The 16,268-nt window shown below is 40.3% G+C and overlaps 1 protein-coding gene across 10 annotated transcripts in view; it reads left to right on the top strand.

The window, feature by feature from the left end:
- TNRC6C (trinucleotide repeat containing adaptor 6C) overlaps positions 1-16,268 on the top strand; it is a 116,211-nt gene that overhangs the window by 55,411 nt on the left and 44,532 nt on the right. For 6 of the 10 annotated variants that reach the window (XM_077924249.1, XM_077924248.1, XM_028717046.2 and 3 more), the window contains 3 exons: positions 726-1,058; positions 11,128-11,265; positions 13,511-16,099. In XM_077924249.1, coding sequence (XP_077780375.1) covers positions 726-1,058; positions 11,128-11,265; positions 13,511-16,099 — 3,060 coding nt within the window. The remainder of the gene's footprint in view (positions 1-725; positions 1,059-11,127; positions 11,266-13,510; positions 16,100-16,268) is intronic. The other 4 variants (XM_077924247.1, XM_077924252.1, XM_077924251.1 and 1 more) reach the window with 2 other exon arrangements.

Genomic DNA, 16,268 nt, shown 5'->3' with positions numbered 1-16,268 from the left:
TTGAGTCTTCATTGTGATTTGTTAAGAAGATATTGAGATTATTCTAACAACTTGGTACCTGGTATAGTGTGTAAACTATACCAAACTATGATTTGCTGACTTTTATCTGCATGAACTGTTACTATGCTGTATGAAGTTTTTCTAAGGTGTTCTGTGTGAGTGCTCAGAAACCTCAGTTGGTTCAAAATGCATATAATACGGGACATATATTATTTCATTTGTGATGGTTATTGATTTGTTTCCAGGTCCACTGCAAAGTACTGGTTTTGACTCTCTCAATAATCTGCCTTATTCTAGATGTGCCTGGCCTTCCACTTAAATCAGCATTTGAAGCCTTGCCTTGCATTCCTTCATATGCAGAAAGCAGATGGGCATATGAGACAGGGCCTTTTTAGTTGTGGAGCCATGATTAGGGAACATGATAATGAATTAGGGACCTGTTTCTAAAATTATTTAAATGCACATCACTTACGATCCCTTCATACTTCATAATCGGTCGATGTTGCCAATAAATATATTTTTTTAGAAAAATGATTGCATTTAAATGTACAATGTGTTGGTTTTCCATAACACATACTTTGGGGGAAACTACTTAGTTTCTATTTAAAACAAATGTACAAAGAAAGGTGGACTGAGATCTACTTTCAATTAAGCTGTGTTTTAAAAAGAATGTTGTTTAATTCTTTCACCCAATAAATGTGTTCTTGATCTTTCATTTTCAACAGTGCCAGAACCTATTAAGACCAGTTTAAGCCAGCCCCAACCTGCCGGTACCAGTACCAGTACTTCCACCAGCACTATTACTAACAATAGCAATGGCAAGCGTTCATCTGCCAATGGGCAGCAGCCAGCTGCATCCCGATACCTGCCTCGTGAGGTGCCTCCACGCTTCCGCCAACAAGAACAGAAGCAGCTCTTAAAAAGAGGCCAGCCTCTGCCTACTGGAACTCTGATCAGCACGAGCCCAGCGCAAGGTACTGGACAAGCAGGAGCAAGTCCTCCTCCACAGCCAGGAGTAGGTGGACATCACCACCCCAGTAAAACTCAGACCCCAACAGGTAAGGATTTATGCTGGGAAATGCATTGCATGAAGAGAACCCGTTCAGATTCTCAATTAAATAGTTAACCTTTAACTCAGAATTGCCTTTCTCCCGTTCAGAACATAGTGGTCATTTAGAGGGGAAGACTTTGTTCTGTTCTCTGGTCGCAGGAGTACATTCACCTAGAAAGTATGTGCGAGCAGTGTAGAAATGAGACTTAATTCTTCAGAAACACTCAAATAAAGCCATGTTGGTAGCTTATTAAGCAGTAGTCACATGCTGTTTCTGTACCAAATGTTGCCTGTTTCAACACTGCTGATCTCTGCTTACCATACTCTAGTTGAGAACATTGCCCGTGCATGCTTCCCTGAGAGGTTAGAATATAAATGTAATAAACTAAAAGTATTGAAACCAACTTAGCAAGAAGCAGCTTGTAATTGTAAAGCTTTCCTACAGGCAACAGCTAGGACTAATTAATTGAGACAGTGGCTGTTGTCAGCTAAGTTCTACTGAGAGTAAACCCACTGAAATGACTAAACCCATGTCTGTCAATTTCAGTGGGTCTACTCTTAATAGAACTTAGTTGGATGCAACCTTGTGAAATCATATGTATCTAAAAATGGCATGTACAAAAGGAATGCAACTCTCAAAATGGAAGGTGGATCTCCATGGGAAGAGTGCATTCCTTCAACCAAAACCTTCACAGCCTGATGCTTGTATATCTTGAATGGACCAAGTGATGATTGCTGATCAGCTCATTCTGAGTCCGTACAACTTGAAGTATATTTTGGCTTAAATAATTGTTATGGTGCTTTTGCTTCTTTGATACCCCATTCTGAGTAGACATTGAAACATATTGTGCTTGAATATACTTGTACTGAGATAGGCAGATCCTATAAGCTAAGGTGTATGCTATATGGAGGCCTTACAGTTAATCTGTAACTTAAAGGGAAGCATACACCTTTGAAGAGTCTTGCCTGTTCACTTTATTTTGTTAATTGGTAGATTGATTTACTATGTTTTGTCAGAGCTGCATCCTTGCTACAATGTTCAGAAGCTGTAAGTGTCCTAAAAGCCATGAGGCAAGGTTGCCTTCTCAATGGACTTTGGCTTCATGCTAGGTTACATGTGTATAATTTTAAATTTTGTTCTGATGTAGCCATAATGCAGATAATCTTAAAATATTCACTGTTACAATAACAACATTAATTTTCTTCATAGTTATTTGTAGCCCACGTAGGAAAACATAACGCAACATTTAATCTTGCTTCATGCTTGGTTGACTTCAGGTATTCCTTTCAGATCTTCAGTTCTCATAATAGAAGGCTGTCATGGGGAAAATATATAACATGTACTCAAGTAATGCTTCAGAATATTTCTCATTAACCAATCTTCAGAAACGTTTGAAATCACACATCCCTTCTAAACTCTCTGTATCTTCTGCTCAGTCACAAATATCTGTTTTGCTCCTCTAACCTCTGTGCAGCAGCTTCTTATCCACTTGCTTGGATCCACTCCCATCTGTTTCTCCTTGCTGCTTTTCATCTCTGCTTTGAGTTAACTGGACATCCAGCCAAGCAAGAAATATCAGCCTCCCTCCTGTCTATTTCCAGCAATTCCAATGCAGTTATAGCTCACCGCCTTTTGAGAAATCTTAAATTTTGACTGTTTATGGAAGGGGTGGGGAACTTGTGGCCGTCCAGATGTTGGGCTACAACAACACCATGACTGGCTGGCTGAGGCAGAGGAAAGTTGGAGTTCAGCAACATCTGGAGGGTCACAGGTCCCCCACTCTTAGTTTATGACATATGTAGATGTGATTCAAACATTTCATACTACCAGCTGTTCTCCTGCACAACCCAATTTGAGGAAAGCTGTCTGCAGAATTTGTCCATGAATGCATGAAGCTGTCTTACATCAAAGCTACATACACACTACACCTTTGAAGCACATTTCTGCCCTCCAAGAATTCTGGGCAGTATAGCTTGTTAAGTGTTGCTGAGAATTATAACTATGTGAGGGGTAAAAGACAATGCCCAGAATTCTCTGAAGGGAAAGAATGTGCTTCAGAGTTGCTTGAAAGGTATAGTATGTGTGCAGTCATAGTCAAATCATTGTTTCATCTGGTTCTGCTTTGTCTATTCCGACTGGCAGTGACTTTCTAGTGTTTCAGACTGGTCTCTTTCTCAGCAATACCTGAACATGCCAGGTATTGAACCGGGGCTTTCTGTGCAAGATGAGCCCTGTTGTATCTGACCAAAAGGCCATTTAGTCCTTTGCTCTAAATACTTCCTATTCTAACAGCGGTCAGCCATTTGTGAAGTTTGCAAGTAGGACCTACGTGGACCTACCTCCAGACTGAGGTAGAGGAACGGGAAGAACATAGCCCTCTTCCCTTTCTAAGAAGCTGCTGTTTATGCATTGCAATCACTGTCTGACACCACTAGGTCTTCTGAGTCTTCCTTTTATAATTTTGCCAAATGCTTCTCTAGCCTTTGGTTGATTAATATTCTACGGCCTTTAAAATGTGTTATCCAGCTGGTATCCAAAGGCATATGGTTTCTGATTGTGGAGGTAATATGCAGCCATCATGGCTGGTAGACATTGATAGCCTTGTTATTCAACAGCCTCCCTGACCGAACTGGCTGAGGTCGTCGTGTTGGAGGAACCCAGAGAGGTGGTTTGGGTGACTTCAGCATGCATGGTGAGGATTCCTTATGTTTAGCTCCTAAGTTCAGGGCAACCATAGGTCTGTTTCAGATAGTCATTGGTCCAAGGCACAGAACAGGGCATAATCTTGATTTAGTCTTCACTTCATGTGAGGAGAGGGGTGGTCTGGAAATAAAGGATGGTGAATATCACTCCATTATCATGGTCAGACCACTTCTTTGTGAGATTTGGACTTGCAACGACAATTCTCCCCTGCAAGGGTGGGGAACCAGTTAGGATGGTCCACCTGCTGGAGACTGATGGAATCTGATAGATTCCTAACTGCTGTGGGGGTTTTTCAGTGGATAGAACAGGTGATCCTGTCAAGGCCGTAGTTTCGTTATAGAATGGTGAGACACAACTGCTCTTGAAGGCCTGTTCTAGTGCTGTGGAGCCCACTTCATTTCTTGATATACTGAGAAAGTGTGGTTGATGAAATGGGCTGAGCTAGGGTTGGATTGGAGCATAAGTGGCAGTGAGCCACTCTATCTCTGTAATGGTTTGAATAAAATAATTTCTACAGAATGTTGACACAATTTATTTCTCAAAATCTGAGTTGGAACTTATTGTTTGTTTAAGTCAGCTGAAAAATTCAGCAGCTGTTACTTTAAGAAACCATGAGAGTTGGCAACTGTTCCTGCTATAAATGCATGATATGATATTGTAGCAGGATGAGCTAGTCCTGTGAGAGTTAATGGGCTTTAGTCCAGCTTATATCATAGCTGAGAAGAATTACTTGTGGATCTCAGAATATATTCCTTCCCAATAATAGCCTGAGAAAAGATGAGGCTAAAAGGGGTCTACCAAAGCTGACCCTGGCAGTATGAATGAAATGCAAGGCTTATTTGGAGTAAGTAAATGGAAGGAGGCATTCTTTCGTAAGAAGGAGTTAAAGATACACTGAGTGCAATCTTTCCAATCCCTTATCCAAAAACAAATGGATAAATGCTTCAGGTGTATTTTTAAAAAATCCATTTTATTAATTATTGTGTTTAGTAAACTATTTTGTGTTTTCCCCAATCTAAATGGTTATGACTCAGAGGGGGCAGTGCTGAAGTCTAACTGAAAGTTCTGTGTCCTCTGAAACACATTCATTGGGATCAGACTGTGGTTCTTTAGATGTGAGGAGGAAAGCATTCATGAACAGCAGGACGGAACCTGAGCAGTAAAGTCAAAATCAAAAAACAGTTTCAAGGGCTAAATCGTGGTGAGATTTGAGTCTAATTGAGCCCTGATTCCCATTTTTCTTTCATTTGTATGCCTTAATATGCTTAACAGTGATAGAAAAATTGGCCGGCACTTGATTATTATTTGTAGCAGTTTAAGAATCCTTGTAAGCAAAAAGTGCCAACATCCTTCTTATTGGAGTTGAAGTCTTACCCCATTTCCCTCCAGCTCTTGTGCCTTCTTGTATTGTTTTTGTGCTTCCTGGCTATGCAGTCTTAAGGCTGGCAAAATAATCTTTTCTAAGTATTCTGAATGCTGAAACATTCCTTAAATTCTTAACATTCCTTTGTTTGTTTTTCTCAAAGGTCTGAAGTCCTAGACCTTAAATGCTGGTTTTAGTGTGGTTGTAACATTTCATCAAATTGTTACCAGCTAATATGAGATCTTTAATTGAAAATACATGTGTTGTATCCAGTGCTGTGCGAGTGAAGCTGCACTTGTGCAATGGGATTGCAGCTTTTTGTGAACTCCCAAATATGCTCTGGAGGCCTGCCCCCTAACCCTCTGGAGCAGATTTTTTGGGGGTGTGGAGGACTATAGAGGACAGGACAGGAAGGTGAAGGCACACTCAGCAGCATTTGGGTGCGACCTTATGTATTTTAATATGTTTATTCTTGAAAGACAGTTATGCTGCAGTCTCTATGCAAATTGCTTTATTTTATTCTTCCTAGTGGATTAGTTCATGTGGAGTTATAAATCAACCTTAGGGGTTTGATTGAAATAGGCTGGGTTTAGAATGCATTCTCAGTTATAGCAGTGTGATTCTGCTTTGTCCTTTATTTAGATTTTTAGTTCTGCCTATCCTTGATATTTCTGGGTGGGGAACATATGAAAACAATAGCAGTAAAATACTTTAATAAGATAGGAAAATAAATCTGCCATCAGGTTTCATATGGTTTTGAAGCACATTCTGCTCAATCTTAAAACAAAATGATTTTAGTTTCTTGGTTGCACATCAAAGGTTTGAATGTCTGGAGAACTCCACTTTTGGCAGAGGGCCTTGGATAGATTTTCTAAGTGCTGATGCTGTTGAAATCTAAATATGTAAGTGGAGAACCAACAAGAATGCTAGCACCAAATGTACACTTGAAGGAAAGATGACAGGAAGGAGAAGTAATGGAACTGGAGGAGTTTTATGCTTTCCAGTATATCTTTAAACCGAATGAATAATAAAATTGCTAAGATACAACATAAATTTCCATGGGCAGTAATCAGTTACCTAATACATAAAATATGTATGCAAATAACTGCCACATTTGTTAAAACATTATTATTGCTAAACTATTTATACCCTACTCTATCAGAGCACTTTACATATGGTTGCCAGGTGATTTCTGATCCAGGCAGCTTTACTTTCATTTCTTCAGCAGTAGAACTGTTGAGTGCATTCAGACAATTTTTGAGCATTATTGTTCCATATTTTGCTAATTAAGAACATAGTTTAATGTAGTATAGCTGACGACTTTGAAAAGCAGGTGTGTTTTGGGAAACTCTCAAACTAGAGTGAAAATTAAAGGTGGGTATGGAAGTGGAAAGCTACACACATTCCAGAATATAAGGACAACCACTTTTGTGCAATGCCTAAACAATAACTTAGCATTTAAAGAGAAGTAGACTTGTGCATGCTATTTAATTTCTTAAAGATGGGTGACATATCTCTGACCACTATTTTAGATACACCTCTGCACATAATTTATGAGACCTTGTTAAAACTGGATGCTAGCTTAAACATTCAGACTTCACTGAATTACAAACCATTGCATTGCCTTGAGTATCTTGAGGTCTAAAACTATGAAAAATATTCCTATAAATGCAGTTTAGTCCAAAGTTCACAAAGAATGAAAGGAGAATTTCCTCAGAATTCTGTAGGTTCTGATATATTTGTTAATATCCCTTTTTAAAACCTTGTCACTTGCTGTACCTGTTATATGATACTTATTGAAATTCAGACCCCTGGTATTTAGAAATTTCTGAGTGATAGCTAATTAAGCCATATTTGGAGTAGACCCATTGAAATCAAGGTGCTTAAGTTACATAATTCCATTGATTTCAGTTGTTCTACTCTGAGTATGATTAATATTGGATATCATCCGCTGGTTGACAGAATACGTTTCTTGTATTATAATATGTTCCTACATTATGTTCCCAAAATCCATTAAGTGCTTAGTATACTTTTCATCATCATATAAACATGAAATCTAAGTAGTAGTTTGCTTAAAGGGTTTTGTCCCTGAGCTGAACATTGAAATGTGTGTTAATATAATTTTATTTCTCAATGGGGGAGAGGGAGGAGGGTGGACAAATTAACCCACTACCCAGTGGGGTATATTGGAAACTGAATGAGAATTCTTCAAGGCTATCATATCATGAAAGTTTGGCTACATGGAGAAGGGGATTCAGAACAATCAGAAGGAGTGTGTGAGACATGGCCTTTGCATCTAATAATAGCTGAGCCTTAAAATGTTTGTCTTGAGGTTAAGGAAGAAGAGCATCACTTTGGTAGTTGGCTAAACTTGGCATTTGGGAGGCTGTGAAAAGTGTACTATGTAATCAGTAACCTTTGCCGCCTTACAATGGAGTTTTTGTATATTTTTAGCATGGCTAATCGGTTTTGACTGGGTTGGAAGTTGACCTGCTCTTCCTGCTGCTTATGTCCCACTTGAAGTCCTAATCTTCCTTTGGGATGTTTGTGACATAACACTTACTTGCTGTGGAGAGGAAGGTGCCTATCATGTAAAACAAGTTTAGGATTTCAAATGACAATTCCAGATAAATAGATGAATTTCTAAGCAGAAAGCTGATTTTAATGTATCTCCTAAAATGTATGCACATGTTTGTTTCACGTTACATATACACATATATGTTGTCCTAAGCATTATGATACCCTGTTAGAAGTGGCCACATTATTTTATTTATTTAAATGCATTTATAAATGTCCTATTTTTAAAAAAAAATCTCTGTGTGGTATACAATATTTCCATGTAAAATTATATTAAAAAGTAAAATTACCATTTTTGTGTGCTTAGAAGATTACTGCAATTGTAACTTGCACCAGAAAGATAACACTGCTTTTATTTTCTGCTTGAGACTTGCCTAAAAAAATTCCAGACATCTGAGAAAGTAATATAACTGGAGAGTTGTAACACTTTTTTTGCAAAAAGAAAAATATTTTCTGCAGGGCTTGAAGAAAAGAATAGCTTTAAATTGATAATCTGTAATAAACTACATGTACACCACCTTTGGTTCTATGATGGAAGAAAGTCAGGATATAAAAGCAACAAAGGGAAAAAAATGGAAAACAGCATCAGTAATTGCTGCACTCATTACTTAGTGGCATAGAGGTGGTTGGGTGCAAGACTGGAAAAGTGGTTTTAATTCCTAGGGCCAGCATCACATTTTGGGGTTGCCTTTGTCATGGTTTTAAATGCCAGACTTAAATTTGTAGGTGCTTGGCTACCAGGTGCTTGGGAGTCTTCCAACATTGGCAAGATCCTGCCAACAGCTGATCTCTCTATCTAGTATGTCTGTGAGTAATTGGAATAGTTTGGAACACATTTGAAATACCTTTGAAGTCTACCATGTTTAAAGGACAACCAAGTAGCTACAAGTGCAGAGGATAACTCTTTCCAGATATACATTCTGGAGTGAAATATATTCTTAAATGCCCATCCCATCCCCATAGGATGCCTGACAACTATAGCTCAATTCAGGACACCTTTGGGATGGAAAAGGAAGACAGATGTTGGTTAATAGGGAAGAAATAATTTTATTTCCTCATAAACTAATGTCTGGCTTTTCAGTATTTAGCAATTGTTAGAAACTAACTCATAAATAGTACATTGAACACACCATAGTATATTTTTAAAAATTAAAAATACATATTTGATATATTTGTAGCAGGGCTCAAAATTAGCAGGGTTCATTTTGCACCTAAAGATTCTCAATTTGCAAGTACCTCAAAAAGTCTGAGTGCCATTTTTTTACGCCTGGTTGTCACTCAAGGATTACTGAAATGTATGTGCTTTGAAGCCTCAAAGGATAGACAATATGTTAAGGAGTTTAACAATAAAGAGTAGAGTGTTTTGAAAACTGAAGTACGGTACCAATACTTTTATTGTAAACAGCAAATTAAACATGTACTAACAATTTCTGCTAAAAAATGGCGACTAGACATTCTGTTTTGATGCCCACAACCTAGGTCCCAGAAGCCATTTGGCTCCTAGCTATTCTATCCCTGTTTCTAACACTGCTTTGTAGCAAATATGTTGACATATCTGATATATTAGCACCTCCCTACTTCGATTAGTCATTTACACACATTGACAGCCTTGGGATGGGGAAACTTAACAAGCCACCAACACAGTGGTTCAAGGTGATATTCAGTGTCACCAGCCCAACCTGTGGGCATCTGCAGGCATCCTTGCTTTAGGCTTTCAGGTGTCTCTTGAAGACTTTCTTACACTGACAGGCCTATGCAGTATTTGATCTGTACTTTTTTAATGTTTTATAATTTTTTAAATATTGCTGTTAGATTATGAGAAGGTGGTACAGAAATACTTTTAAAAGTAAAATAAATTTTACAGAAAAGAGAAACCAATAATTTGCAAAATGAGAGTAAAGAAGAAAAAAAAGAAAATACTGAAACCCAAAAATATAAATTCTTAAGAGAAGGTAAAGCAGTTGCAACGACTGAGGAATTGGTGGCAGCTGCTTGTGACTAAATGTTCAAAGAAACATCAGTGATACAGTGTCATTTAATCAAAGAGATTGTTGGCCATGTATACCCTGCATTTAAAAATGGTGCTAAAGTAACCTAAATGCACATAGGCTTCAGGAAGTAGAAGTTTGCAAACAAGTTCATGCAGACTAAGCACATTTGCATTTTTAATTTTACACGCTTTTTTCAGTAACACAGAGGACAGTCCACTGTGCAGGTCAATGAACCCTTGCAAGCTGAAGACTGCAGGACATTTGAAGTTCTGGCCACTGGAAATCTTTCTCCTTTCTCAACAGCTCCTCTGGCTACTTTCATTAGCAATGCCTGCTCATTTTTGAGCCTAGCATATAACTCTTATGGGCTAGAAACTTTCTTTTTAAATTTACAGTGTATATATATCTTAAATTCACAGTGTGTTGGCTATGTTCCTTCATATGCTTGGTGCAGTTTTATGTGTATATTTTTAGGAGCTAGATAATGTTTTGTGTGCAATTTAACTTTTTGGTTTCTGAATAATTGCAGCTGATTCTTCTCCTATGAGGTCCGCTGTGGCAAGTTGATGCATATTTTAGTTACTTCTGGGAGTACTTATCCTATGCTAGGACAACTATATTATTAGTAGTAATCCCTATTGGTGGTTGATTTTATAGTCTTAAAGTCTGGATAGATGGATGGCACCATAATTCATAGCTTGTATGCTATAAATCACCTGATTTGCTCTCAAAATCTAGGAAGGCTGACAATGAACTTTAAGCAACAGTAAAAGAGTTCCCTCTGCCATTCCATGCTTTGAAATTGTGAGAGGGAAAAGCACTTACAGCCTATAATGTATTGTTTGAGCACGCAGTGACAATGCCGTACGCTCACAAATAGAAGCTGTGATTTTTAATAGACTTGCATGTTTTCAGCTTTCGCGATAAAGGCAGAGAAGTAATTAAGCACCTGGAGGCTTGCCAGGTTCTATATAAGGTTTGTCCCCAGTATTGTAGTTAGTGCTGGTATGCCAAGTGTGTGTAGCACTGCTGTTTAGAGGAGGAAAGAAGAGGATGGAAACATGAAGGAGGCAGGAATGTATTTGCATGCAGCCAATCGGCAATATGCGGCTGTTCTTTTGGCTGACTTTCAAAAACCAGAAGAAAAGCAGCCACCGTGCTAATTGTGGCTAGGTCTCGAAGTGAAAATGTTTTGTGACAGTTGAAAGAATTTAAAGAGGAAGGAAGATCGGTTTAGTGTCAGCTGCAATTAGATAATCAAAGCTTTAAAATCCTCATCTGTTGATACCTTACCCAGAGTTAAGGGGGCTGTGTGCTGCTGGAGGTGGGGGTAGGAGTCTCCCTGTGTGGAAAGGGCATTTCCAAAGCCAGCACAGCTAGGGCCTGAGCAAGCTTGCAGGTTGTCTGGGCGCACACTTGCACTGAGCGATTTTCTTGGCAGCTCTACAGGATGAGGCTCACTCTGTACACAGCCGACATATTGAAGCCGAGAGCCCAGGCGAACCTAGATGCAGGAGGGGAGACAGCTCTGCACACAATGTAGCGTCTCCTAGGATGGTTGGGCAGCACCTTTTCTCAGGTATTTCATTACTCGTTGGCCCCTATAGAGCAGCAGGGGGGGGGGCAAATGGCATCTGTTTCTGCTAAATCAGTTTATTACATAATGTTTCAGAGACAGCAGCAGCAGCAGCACAGCGTCCTAAGCTTTTGGCTGCCTTTCAGGTTTGATAAAATGGCGTCCTCAGAGAAAGAGCTGCTTGCTAAAGATATGCTGCGCTGGGCAAAAAAATGAAGTTGTTATTTGTCATTATCTACTGCTGTTTGGTTTTGGAGTGTTAGTGTTTCATGGAGTACTCACTATCTAATAATGAAGAATGCTCTTTTTTACGCTGCTCAGCTCTTTTTCTGAACGCATTAGAGGTTCCCACATCAGACGGAACATACTTTGTAGCATACCGTAGTGAAGAAAATTAAAAGAGTAATAGGCTTTTCCACATGCGTTGCCTAATTTTGGATTTTGTCTCTAAATAAAGCTGTTTTATTTAGCGTTCTCATCTCTTAACCCTTCCACATTTGCATATGCCTTTCTGGGAGAGTCTTGACAGCTTCAGCATTTATGGAGTCAGTGTTGTTGTGAAAGCAAACTTGCAGGACAGATTCCCACTTAAATGTTTGTGCTTTTTGAATTCCTGACTGCATAAACAAGTATTTCAGCTACTAGAATGAAAGAAACAAATAGAAAGAAGCTGACTTTTTGGATGCTTTCAAATTTGTACTAGTTTTGAGATTAGTTCTGACCTCAGATCTAAGTGCTGATCAAATCAGTCAATGTCTGTTCATGTTGGTAAACATACAAGCTTAACCATTTCCCATTGAATTTGAATGGTGTTTTTTTGTTCCAGGATGCACGTTTATAGTGAAGGTCCATGTTTTTCTTCATAAGGTTACATTTTCACTCTGATTTTGAGATTGCTTTCTGATATGTTTTGATCATTTAAAATACTGATTATGATATCAGATCTTGGAGTTACATTAAAATGTTCATTGAGGTCATGATACTGATTACTTTTTATTTCAGGCTGGGAAGTTATTGTTGCCCCAGTTTAGAATCGTGGAATTTTGTCACATCAGTCTTAAAAAACTCAAATTGTCGAAACCTACAGCATTAACAGTTTAGGGGCTGGCTTATATCTGGACGAGGCACAGTGTAACAGCTGTTTGAGAAGATCCAGCTTATTTGTAGAGGGAGATTGGCCTGTCAATCAAGTATCATTTTAAAGTCCCAAATCATATATGACAAGTACAGAACATGCAATTTATATTTAATAGCTATCAGTGCTATAGTACAAAATGTAAGTGATCTTCATTATTAACTACCGTCATAGTTACCTTTTTTAAAAAAGCACCCATATTTTTGATTGTTCATATATATGAAATGAATGAAAGGCCTCAATCCTGCAGCTATTTACAAGCGGTTCTCTCTATTATACCTTGTGATTTCTAATCTATGACCTTGGTCTAAGAGCGTAGGCCTGTTCTTTGCTGTGAAGTGGACTAGTATGTTGGCTCCTGTTTGAAGAGACCCAGTCCTGTGCACCAGCTCTATGTGTGGCTCCACCTTCTGTGCTAGAGTGATAGTATGTATGCCAACGAGTACCAGACATGTCATCAAAGTCTTAGTTTACAGTGATAATACTTTCTAAAGTATTTCTTTGATTTCATTTCATGCAGTGAAAACATACAACTGAAAGTGATAACAACTCATATGTTTGAGAAGTATTTTAATATTGAAAATCAGTCCTCACAGTGAAGTTTTTATCTCTGTTTCTAAATTTAACAAGGCATGAATAACTGTTCGTTGACCACAGAATACGCTTGATTGGTTTTGTAGATTTTTTTCTTTCATTTCTAGTTCCCATTTAATAGTTCAGCTTAAAATGTATGTGGCATATAGGAAAACATTGGAAATTGCATGCCCCAAAGTATTGCTTATTATATCTGACCCTATTAGTGCAACCTAATAAAAGAGAAATAGTACTATTGTCTGCATGTAAATCCTTTGTGCATTAGCACTGAACATACTTGTTTTTTCAGAACCTAGAATTCAAAATGCATTATTATGCTTATTGAAGAATTTGTTTGGATTTACAAGCCATGCTTCTCCAAGGGCTTAGTGAAAGTTGGGAACCCCTACCCATAAGCTAGACTATAAAGGAGGGAGGAAGAGTCTTAAAGAATGTAAACATAACAATCAAGCCAGAGTTCAACTGATGTATCTGGGTCATTGGATAGCAGACTAATTTACATCATGTTTAATTTTTCAGACCTTGGTCACAGCGGATTGGGAGACCATTATGAGAATACTCACTGGGGACAGCAGCCCACTTTCCGAAGTGAAGCCAATTGCAGCTGGGATAAAGTGATAATAGACAGGACTGACAAGGAAGCGTGGCCTTCCATTACAGGAACTGAGACTGAATCTGCCTCAGAATGTACTACAGACACTGACTCTGCCTCCAACTGTGGCTCAGAGAACAGTAGCATGGCTACAGGGAGTGCCCAAGGCAACTTCACTGGACATACAAAGAAACCCAATGGCAATAATGGCACCAATGGAGCACTCATCCAAAGCACTTCTAACCAGAGTGCCCTTGGAGCTGGTGGAGCAAATGGTAATGGAAATTCAGCCAGAGTGTGGGGTGTTGCCACAGGTTCCAACTCTGGCTTAGCTCATTGCTCTGCCAGTGGTGGGGATGGAAAGATGGACAACATGATTGGAGATGGTAGAAGTCAAAATTGCTGGGGTGCTTCCAACTCAAATGCTGGCATTAATCTTAACCTTAATCCAAATGCCAATCCAGCTGCCTGGCCTGTACTCGGACATGAAGGAACTGTGGGAGCAGGCAACCCTTCCAGTATTTGCAGTCCAGTCAGTGCCATAGGTCAGAACATGGGCAACCAGAATGGGAACCCAACGGGCACCTTAGGTGCTTGGGGAAACTTGCTGCCGCAAGAGAGCACAGAACCACAAACGTCCACTTCTCAGAATGTGTCTTTCAGCGTACAACCTCAGAACCTTAACACTGATGGACCAAATAACGCTAACCCCATGAACTCTTCACCAAACCCTATCAATGCAATGCAGACAAATGGACTGCCGAACTGGGGCATGGCTGTTGGCATGGGGGCCATCATCCCGCCCCACCTGCAAAGCCTTCCTGGTGCTAATGGGACATCAGTTTCTCAAGTCAGTGGGGGAAGTGGTGAAGGAATGGGCAATTCAGTGTGGGGGATATCCCCAGGTAATCCTGCCACAGGAAACAGCAATTCTGGGTTCAGTCAGGGGAATGGAGACACTGTGAACTCAGCATTAAGTGCTAAACAAAATGGATCCAGCAGTGCTGTACAAAAGGAAGGGAATGGAACAAGTGCATGGGATTCGGGGCCTCCTGCTGGTCCTGGGATCTTAGCATGGGGCAGGGGCAGTGGCAACAGTGGCGTTGGTAATATGCATTCTGGTGCTTGGCGCCACCCAAGCCGCAGCACCAGTAATGGCGTTAATGGTGAATGGAGCAAGCCCCCAAACCAGCATTCCAGTAATGACATCAATGGGAAAGGATCAACAGGGTGGGATAGCTCTAGTGTTACCAGCCAGAATCCTGCCATGCAGCAGGGCAATGAACAAATAAACTCTTGGGCCAAAGCTGCAGCATCTGGCAACACAGGTAGTGAAGGCAGTAATGATAGCAATGGGAGTCAGAATGAAGGCAGTACTGGGAGGGAAGGAATTGGAGAGGCTCGAAGAAGAGACAAGGGAATGCTAGACCAAGGACAAGTCCAGTTGCCAAGGAATGACCTTGACCCAAGGGTTCTGTCCAACACTGGATGGGGACAGACTCCTGTAAAACAAAACACTGCCTGGGAATTTGAAGAATCCCCAAGGTCTGAACGAAAGAATGACAATGGAACTGAGGCCTGGGGTTGTGCAGCTACTCAGCCTTCAAACTCGGGGGGCAAGAATGATGGGTCCATCATGAACAGTACAAATACCTCTTCAGTATCTGGGTGGGTCAGCTCTCCACCTGCAACAGTTCCAACTAATACAGGTTGGGGCGACAACAATAACAAAGCGCCAAATGGCCCAGGGGGATGGGGAGAGCCGGCAAGTTCTACTGCTGTCAATAATGCTGCTGCTGCCAAAAGTGGCCACACTTGGAGTGGGACCACAAATCAGGAGGACAAGTCGCCTACTTGGGGTGAACCTCAGAAACCCAAATCTCAAAACTGGGGAGATGGACAGAAATCAAATCCAGGCTGGACTTCAGGGGGTGGAGATTGGGTTGATTCCTCATCTGTCCCTGGACACTTGGGAGATGGGAAAAAGAATGGTTCTGGATGGGATGCTGACAATAGAGCAGGGTCTGGCTGGAATGATACTACGCGTTCTGGGACCACTGGATGGGGAAATGGCACAAACAGCAAGGCTAATACAGGTACGAGCTGGGGGGAATCTTTAAAACCTGGTCCTCAACAGAATTGGGCTTCTAAATCCCAGGACAACAACGTGAGTAATTGGGGAGGAGCTGCTTCTGTTAAACAGACTGGATCAGGATGGGTTGGTGGACCAGTGCCAGCCAAACAGAAAGATAGTAGTGAAGCAACGGGGTGGGAAGAGCCCTCTCCACCATCCATTCGGCGCAAGATGGAGATTGATGATGGTACCTCAGCTTGGGGTGACCCAAATTACAATAACAACAAGACTGTAAACATGTGGGATAGAAACAATCCTGTAATCCAGAGCAGTACCACAGCCGCCACCACTAGCACCACCATTATCAACGCAAACATGGCTGAACCTCAGCCACCGCACCAGTCAAGTGCCCAGTCAAACCGGTCCCCGCTGCTTGGTCCAGGTATGATACAGCTTTTGTTTTCTCAAAATAAGTATGCTACCTTTTGGAAAGAAACTTTAATAAGTGTGATGTAGGCATTATTTGTTTATATTCAAGCTATACTTCCTGCCTTAAGGATAAGTTTGTATTTAATACGAATAAGGTATAAAAAGGTGTCCAAAATACTCAT

Source organism: Podarcis muralis, chromosome 2 (assembly GCF_964188315.1).
Source record: "Podarcis muralis chromosome 2, rPodMur119.hap1.1, whole genome shotgun sequence".
Taxonomy (NCBI): Eukaryota; Metazoa; Chordata; class Lepidosauria; order Squamata; family Lacertidae; genus Podarcis; species Podarcis muralis.
This window is presented reverse-complemented; position numbering and strand designations above follow the sequence as displayed.